The sequence below is a fragment of the Nelumbo lutea genome, chromosome 4 (genome assembly GCF_056320005.1).
Source record: "Nelumbo lutea isolate HS-2025 chromosome 4, American lotus-T2T, whole genome shotgun sequence".
In the NCBI taxonomy this organism is placed as follows: domain Eukaryota; kingdom Viridiplantae; phylum Streptophyta; class Magnoliopsida; order Proteales; family Nelumbonaceae; genus Nelumbo; species Nelumbo lutea.
Window position 1 is genome coordinate 21145935 of NC_142687.1, and position 8922 is coordinate 21154856.

Sequence of the window (8922 nt, forward strand, 5' to 3'; positions counted from 1 at the left end):
AAAAATTAAACCACTTTCTTATTCATTACGAAACTTCAGGAAATCAAATCGAAGACTTTCAGCAACATGTAGAGGCTAATCTATATCTCTGGTTAATAGGCAAAAGCTAGGATGTATTTGACAGCCGTGCATACTCAAGACTCGAATGGAGAATAGTAGCTGTACATTCCTTTATTTGTTGCATATGTCAAAGAGGATGGGACTCAATCCTGAATGGATTGACAGCCGTGCACACTCAAGACTCGAATGGAGAATAGTAGCTGTACATTCCTTTATTTGCTGCATATGTCAAAGCCGTGGGGACCAATCCTGAATGGAGTGGGGATGGGGATGGAAAATTTTTCATCCCCATTGGTTGGGACAGGTCGGGGTTGGGAGAGCACTCCTCACCCCATGGGGATCCCAGATTATGTATGTATATTAATATTATTAAAAATATACTTAAATATATTTAAACCTATTTTAATAAGATAGTAAATTGTAATTCTTTTATTTTTAATTTTTTAAATAAAATAAAAATAAAAAAATAAATTGAATTTGACATCATGAAAAATCAGATCCCAGTGGGGGATGGGTATAACCTTGTTCTGTCCGTCTGTGGGGATGGGGCAAATGAGGATAGGGATTTTCGCAGGGAGAGGGATGGGGGAATACCTCCCCGTCCCCGCCCCATTGCCATTCCTAGCTAGAATGCACGTCAACTACATCCTATTGCACAATAGGATGTAGGAAACAAGTCTATAACAATTTTAATATTTTCCGGTTTACAAATTACAGAATGGGTTAAATATCCTTGCATTTTTTCCTTTCCTTATTAGCTTAGTTGATAAAATCTTCTTCTATTGAGGGAAGTCGGTACCTAGGCTTGTGATTGGGTCCTGTCTTTGGTTCCACGTGAGCACACATAACAACAAAAGAACATAACATATCCCAAAAGCAAAATCAGAATAAAGAAAAAATAAGAAGAGAATGAAGTTGAACCAGTGCAGCAATTCTGCAACCTAACAGCATTATGTAGCCATTAATGGTTTAAGGATGACGAACTTGCCAGAAAAAGAAAATACACAATCCTGAATAATATGGAACATAAAAGCTTAATCAAGAAAAGTTTGTGAAAAATGCCCAACAGCGGAAAACAATAGAAACTGATATCATGTGAACAACATGATTCCAAAACACCATGTTCGTTTTCATCACAATACCCATATGATGAAAGGTTTCCACCTCAAAACTCAACTCAACAAAGCGTTATCCCAAGTACATGTGCCAAGTGGCCAACTACTTGCCTTTTTTGTTTTTTTTTTGTATAAGGCCAACTACTTATTGGTGTAGTGCGAAACTCTGCCCACCCTTTGATAAAGAGATCCTACTTACCAACAGCTGTTTGACTGAACTAAAAAAAAAAAAAGAAAAGTAACAACAACAATAAAATTGCATCAAGGGATTAGGGATATCTCCAATTTTTAGTTAATGTTCTATATATAATCCTCAAAAAAATCTGAATTTATTTTTACCAACTTCCCAACTTCTGTGCATAATAGGCTTTCTTTTTGAAAATCCAAACTGCTGACAATGATTATGAACAAAGATGTTACCTTTCCATCCAAACTGGTCATAAGCTGAAAGATGGAAACCATGAAACCTTTTTTTGATAAGTATATAATGAAATCATTTCAACTCAGAAGTAATAAAACTTGCCTAAATACCAAATAGTAGTTAGCAGAACCATAACCAAAACCCGGCTGTTTACTAAGGGAGAAGTGGCGCTTTCCTTTTACTTATATTTCATTTATTTTTTCCTTAAGAAGCTCAAAAATGAAAGAGGGATGTTCAACAGGGAAGATTGATCTATTGAAGTAAATGAAAACATGCCAAGAGTTAAACCGTAAAACAGAGTTGCCAGAAAATTGTCCTTTCAAGTAACTATATCCTCTCCTCAACTCCTCTTGGCAAAATGGTTTTTTTTTTCTAGAGATATGCTTCCAATCAAGGTTCAAAGTATTTACATATTGCATTGTGTCATGTGTATTGTTTCGGTATCAACTGTCCTGGGTATGATAAATAATGAGAGTTTGGGCACTTTAATGGTTTGGAATGTTAATTCCCATGCCGACATGCTTATCCCTGTGAAAAATCATACTGAAAAAGTTTTTAAAAAATAGTACCGATTGTTCACAACTCACAATATGCAAAAAGTGTGTGTTGTGAATATCAATATTTTAAACCTTGCTTCCAATTACTCTGTCACAAGTCCTGCTTTACCTGGCTTTGAAATCTAGATTTTAAATCAAATGTTAAACACCACTGGAATATATACGGGCAAAACATGAAGCCTAGAGTCCTTAGAACATCCCTTTCCTGAAAATCTGTCAAAACAAGAAATTATTGATATGGTAGGCTGTTATAGATACTAAAACAATTGCACCTACTAAGTTATATATCTAACCAACCTTTCACCATCAGCAGCTTGAATCTCATAAACCTTTCTGCTATAAGTTCTGTTAAATAAATGAAGGGAAAATTCCTGATTAGTACCCTGTACTTTGGCTTGAGTGACAATTTTGTCTCCGAACTTTAAAATGCGACAATCCAGTACCCGAACTTTCAAAATGTGACAATCCAGTACCTGCCATCAACCAGTTCATTAACCAGTCGTTAAGTGGCATTTGAAAAGTCAAAAATGCCCTTCGAGTGCCATCTAATTCTCTTTATCAACTATCCAAACATTGACAAAAAACTGAACAGTCCCAAATCCTAGCCTCTTCTATTCAAAAAAGTTGGTGACTGTTTAGAAGAATCTAGAATTTGGGGCCGTTCATTTTATTGCCAATGGTTGGATGGTTGATAAAGAGAATTAGATGGCATTCTTAGAGCATTTTTTACTTTTCAAATGTCACTTAACAGCTGATTAACGGACTGATTAACAGCAGGTACTGGATTGACAGATTTTGAAAGTTTGGATACTGGATTGATCCATTTTGAAAATTGTCACTCGAGCCAAAGTACAGGGTACTGATCAGGAATTTTCCCATAAATGAATTAATGCATCTTTCTTCCCCAACTAAATCCAGGTTTAGGTGAAATAGGTGAATTTTACCTATTTTTTTCCTTTTGATAATCATCAATTTGCATTAAAACAGTTCCTTTCTCATGGTGCAAGGTCATGGAAGAGCCAAGCTCTTAAATGACACAAAACTTTAAAAGAAAAGGAAGAAAATAAGTCATATACTACTCTATATCAGTGTCTTTAATCAGACTGCCCATAATAGCGCATAAAACTAGAATTGTGAGGTCTAGGGGTGATTCAGGGGATGTTGCTAGGATTGTTAAAGGACCGCAAACTAATGGATGTTGCAATGTCACAATGTTAAGGTGAATTTCAGATGATAGTTAGGGTCTTCAGGGATGGGCTTTCACTTGGGGATGAAGGAATCACTCTTTCCTCCTATGCTCCTTTAGGATAGATTGTACTAGTAAAGGAATGAGGAGATATGGAAGAAAATGAAGAAATTTCCAGAAGATAGAAAGAAGGCAAAAAAGACTCAAGAGTTAATCCAGATTAATGAAGAATTAATACCAGAAATGACTTCTAATTGTACAAAGTAAAACCACACATGACTGATAAGGACACTCAAATGTGGACTTAAAATGCTTATTACCTCCAAATATCCACTAGTAATCCTATTAGAACCTAGTAACTAGAAAAATTCCTAAGATTAACCAGAAAATATAGAGTTTTAAATCGCATCACAAACTTATACTCTAAAACAACCATAGCTTTACCAAAACATATCAGATTGACAAGAACTGACTCGTTACGTAAGTAACCGAAAAACCCAATGACACCAATATAAGTGAAACAGACAAGTTTCGACCCCTTAAACTTGGTTTCAAGAAAAGTGACGAATCTAGATCTTCAAATTCTCTAATATGACTCTTACAGTACTTTAACTCTATAGATGAATACAATGATATTCCCACCACACAAGTAAATGAAAAAAGTAAGCGTTAAAACAGTACTCAGAGAGCGAATTAAATCGAGGTCCAGAAAACTACATGAAAATTCCAGGTTAAAAAAAGAAGAAGAATAAAACAAAATATTATGGTTAATCAAAACATACAATTCAACTGCATTTGTCCTTATCTTCCAAATTTATAGAGATACAGTTCCAAGGCTAACAACGAAAGTTAAGACGGGAATGCGTTAAGATCGAACAGGTAAATAAATCATCTACTAAACGGATGAACAAAAAAAGGCGCGAAGAGTACCAAATTCAATGTCGATTTCTCTTCGGTCTGAACTTGCGAATTCCAGAATCCGTTCGGTTTCTCCATAGACAGAACAGAGTCTACCATTTGAAGAGAATCAGGCTGTGGGTCAGTGCTGTGTGACTTTCTTAGTGTCTATGGCTCCGTAGGGTTTTGGGTTTTGGCGGGTTTTTTCATGGATCTACGATTTGGTCTTCGCTAAAACCACGAAGGACGAAAATGTAATTCTGAGCATTTCACTGACAGACACGTAATCAAATAGCCTGACAAACAAAATCATGTTTTAATACAAGACTAGTTACGTGTCGATCGGTAGAGTGCTCGAAAGGACGCTTGCGTCTCTACATTGGGGGAGCGAATTCTTGGGGATCTGTATGATTTCATCGGAGTGCTTTTTTTTCTTATTACGGCAAAAGAGAGGCGCCGTTGCCGGGGAAATACTCGCCACTATACTACAACGACAACATGAACATGTTTTGCGTTCCATAATACAATCGGTGACCTACCCACCCCAAAAAAGAAATCTCGGCTATCCTTGTAAAATTATGAGATTTTTAACTTTAGTACCAAAAGTGAAAGCGCCGTTGCCGGGGAACGAACCCGGGTCACCCGCGTGACAGGCGGGTATACTCACCACTATACCACAACGACGGAGTGCAATAAATCCTCCATTCGTTAATAGAAGACATTTGATAACCCGCCCACCCCAAAAGAGATTTTCTCTATTTTTTATATACTTACCACTATACTACGACGACAACCCATTGAAAATCTCTCCTTTTGTATCTTTATAAAAAGGAAAAATCTATAAAACGGAAAATATATGATATGGAAAGACTTTTGATCGATCAAAATCCATCCATGAATTTTGATAAATAACACCTTATTCTCTATCATGTTTATGATTCCAATTTTCAGATATCATCCTTATAAAAAAATATTAAGAATGTTTAGGCTATATTTAAGCATACTTATACTTTAATAGTACCAAAGTATAAAGTATAAATACAACTTTTACTTTTAAAACTATTTTTGCTTTTAAAACTATTTAGATTAAAAAAATTGAAAAGCATGCTTTCTAAAACAAAAATATCATTCTTTTGTTTGGCAAAAACACGTACCCTATCAATCATGTGATTCATCTAATCTTATACGTGACAAATACCACATTACCCATGATTAGCCACCTTCATACACTGAAGATACACACATGCCATGTGTACGCATTATATGTGGCAACCACTTAGAATTGGCGTTTGGTTTAGGAAACGAAGTGGTTTTATACAGATATCATGCTATATAACATTATAGTAAACAAGCTATAAAAACGTTCCATTAAGCTTCAAGAATAGTTTAGGAAACAAAAAAAATCGACAACAGCACGGTAAACATATAATAAACATACCATTAAGCTTGAAAATATTGCATGAAATGGAGAAAATCATTAAAAGAAAGGGGGAAATATAAAATCGGGATCCACACATGCAATTCCAATAAGGATCTTGTTTCCGGCAATGATTTTCAATGATAATACTTACGACAACAAAGAGGTTAGGACTTGAAAACAATATCAAAAGCACGGAGTAATAAAAGTCAACTTCGTGCTTTTGAGGGGGTTTGTGCTTTTAAAAGATAAAAAGCCAAAGTAGTACGGGTGGGTGGCCTGACGGGCCGGTTCGCCCGCGTGACAGGCAGGAGTACACTTGTTCATGGGCCGGGTGGCCCGACAGGCCGGCCTCCGGATGGGCTTGAACACGCAAATGAGCCCACAGGCTTAACCCCGGGCCAAGAAACCTGACCCACAATAAATTCGAGCCGAGCTCGGGATTTGCCAAAATAGCCTGGCCCGAGCTCGACCTATAGACTAAACTTAAACAATCCTAACTCCCTAAGCCGAACCTCTCTTCTCTTTCACCTCTTTCCCCTTAGCCAAACCTCTCTTCTCTTTAGTCTTCACATCCTCCTCAATCCTCACACTCTCAGGCAGCCACACAACCAGCGAAGCGGCGACATTCACCAACACAACAACTTCAACAGTGAGTCCTCTCTCTCTCTCTCTCTCTCTCTCCTCTCTTAGTCGCAAATTGACACACTTTTCATTATTAAAATCGTAGTTCATAGTCACCACGAATACAATCACTGTTGGGCTCGGGCCTAACAAATTTTCATTCATGAATAGTAAAAGCCCGGCCCGGCCCATGAACAGGTATAGGCGGAAATTCTCACCACTATACTACAACGACAATTCGAGTAGATGTTTGAAGAATGTTATTACCTGAATAAGGGATCACGGCCCACGATACGAATAGGACAATTAGGAGCTCCAGTGTAGTTTCGCAAACGGCAAACCTACAGAGCCCACATCCAACAGAACCTTGCTCTCGCCCAATAATGAAATCCTTCAAGGCCCACGAAGTGAATTTGGAGTTTTTGACCCAAGAGGTGCGGCCCATCTTGTCCTTCTTTGACCAATGCGAACGTCCGTGATTCTAGCATAGTTCGCTTGTGCCTAAGAGGTCTATGAAGGCCACGGTTCGTAGTGCTACCACTCCGCTAGCAGTAATACTGCAACTGCATTGTCATCACTCATCTGTTGTTTTACTGCTGGAAGCCAACCTTCGGTCGACACGTGTACCAAATCTGTAAACATGTTCGTCCACCACTCAAAATGTGAATGCCTTTTAAGCCTCGTGGAAGCAAACCGAATTTGACGAGGAGGAGGAGGAGATGGAAGCGATGGGAGTTTGTAGCAGCGGCAGAGGGATCTCGCTCATCTCATCTCCACCCAAAAGAATCAAATCGAGCCCAGACCACTCTGCAACTGCAACTTTCTTACCTCCCCGCATTCAATCCATGGCTACCCAGAAGCCCTCTTCAGCCACTCGAACTGTTGGCACTAGAAAGGTCAGCTCAACCCAGAAAGTTCATTTCTAAATTTACAAAAGCGGAAACTGGTTCTTTGATGTTGATCCCATTTCCTTAATTTCCTTCATCAAGTTGTGAGTCCACTCATGGCGTTGCGATTTAGCTTGCTTTTCAATTTTCTTTTGGTTTTCCTCCTTGAGTTTTAGTCATAGTTTGTACCTTTCCATCGAATGGTGGTACTAAGCAATGAGCACCCTCACCTGTGATTCTTTGAATTTCCCTGTATATAAACATTTAAAGTTATGTTGGAAACAATAGGCTGCAGAATTATCTTCTTATTTCTCAATTTTGGTTTATAGAGAGAAAGGACACTGGTTCACTGGTTAAGATCCAATCCCATGCTTTATGCTTCCCCCATTTTCTGCATTTTGAATTAATTAAATTTATTCTCCCCATTTCAAATGAATAACTAAATTCCCATTTCAATAAGGCTGAGTTATATGGCATTATTGTGGTCACTGGAGGCACTCAACACAGGCAACCCAGCTCTAAGACATGGATTCTTGTTGCACATGAACCTCAATGGGTTTAGGGAGTGTATTTCGGATCATAGCTCTAATTGTGAAGTTCAACAAAATTTTCTTCCATCTGATATTTGCATGGAAATATGAAACATTGCCATGTTTGTCTGAAACTAATGATCGATGTAAGTGGTTATCCCCTGTTCAGTGTATAGAAAGGCTCATTTATAACAAGTAATGGGGTTACCATTTATAACTATATTAGTGGTATATATTTCCTCCTCTTACAGGCTTACTCTTTTAACATTTCATAACTTTTAGAATGATAAGAACAACCCTCATGCCCATGTTTTAATAGAAGAAACTGCAGTGGCCACTCTGATCAATAACTCCAACATGACAGTTTAATCAGACTTCAGATGCAATACTATATCCATGTATCAGAGATTTACAATGTATCATATGCAGACGAACTTGCTTTTATTGAGATAGAATTTGCATTTATTAATACCCAATTGGTCTGGAAATTCCAAGATATGCCAGTTCTTTATCACCTCACATTTTTATCCTATCCATATGTTATTGCATGCTATATGCATTTTAAACAAAAACTGAAAAGAACTACCCATTGAAACGCAGGGATCAACAGTGTTTCCCCTTGGTGAGCCAGGCCCACGGACTAGTTCGGCTACAACTGGACCCCCTATAAAGCTACTAACAAGGGTGGAACAGCTTCGTCTTCTAAGCAAGGCAGAGAAAGCCGGCATACTATCAGCTGCAGAAAAGTTTGGGCTTTCTTTGTCAACCATAGAGAAACTGGGTCTTCTCTCAAAAGCTGAGGAACTAGGAGTCCTCTCAGCAGCAACAGATCCAGGGACCCCAGGGACTCTCTTGAGTCTGAGCCTAGGATTGCTGGTATTGGGTCCTGTCTTTGTATACTTTGTGCCTGAAGAGTACCCATGGGAGGTGGTGTTACAAGTTGCAGTTGCCTTGGTTTGTGTAGCTGGTGGATCTGCCGCTCTTGTGGCTTCAAATTTGGTATCCAACTTGCAGAAATCAGATTGATTTTTTGTTCTCCTTCTTCTGAATATGTACTGAAGGATACTAATTGGAATTGTGTATTGGTATAGTGTGCTCCCCAACAATGCCATTGGTTGTATAATCTCTGCTGCCAACTGAAATGAAACGATTTCTTCTTGGTTTTCATTAGCATTTGAACCCATAATGCTAATGCCCCCATCAAAAATGGAATCCTTATCTTTCGATT

At 38.1% G+C, this 8922-nt stretch overlaps 1 protein-coding gene, 1 long non-coding RNA gene and 1 other non-coding gene across 3 annotated transcripts; 1 reads left to right on the forward strand and 2 right to left on the reverse strand.

Moving 5' to 3' along the window:
• Positions 1-2263: 2263 nt before the first annotated feature.
• On the reverse strand, positions 2264-4425 carry LOC148854494 (uncharacterized). The gene is made up of 3 exons (XR_016113109.1): positions 4270-4425; positions 2451-2626; positions 2264-2366 (listed from the first exon to the last, which is right to left on the reverse strand). It is a non-coding gene; the product is annotated as an uncharacterized LOC148854494 (long non-coding RNA).
• Positions 4426-4848: 423 nt separating this feature from the next.
• On the reverse strand, positions 4849-4920 carry TRNAD-GUC (transfer RNA aspartic acid (anticodon GUC)). The gene has a single exon. It is a non-coding gene; the product is annotated as a tRNA-Asp (tRNA).
• A 2033-nt stretch (positions 4921-6953) lies between these two features.
• Positions 6954-8861, forward strand: LOC148854496 (wiskott-aldrich syndrome family protein, putative (DUF1118)). The gene is made up of 2 exons (XM_088985485.1): positions 6954-7173; positions 8295-8861. The coding sequence occupies exons 1-2, from the start codon at positions 6997-6999 to the stop codon at positions 8718-8720; spliced, it is 603 nt and encodes a 200-aa protein (XP_088841611.1). The 5' UTR covers positions 6954-6996; the 3' UTR covers positions 8721-8861.
• Positions 8862-8922: the final 61 nt, after the last annotated feature.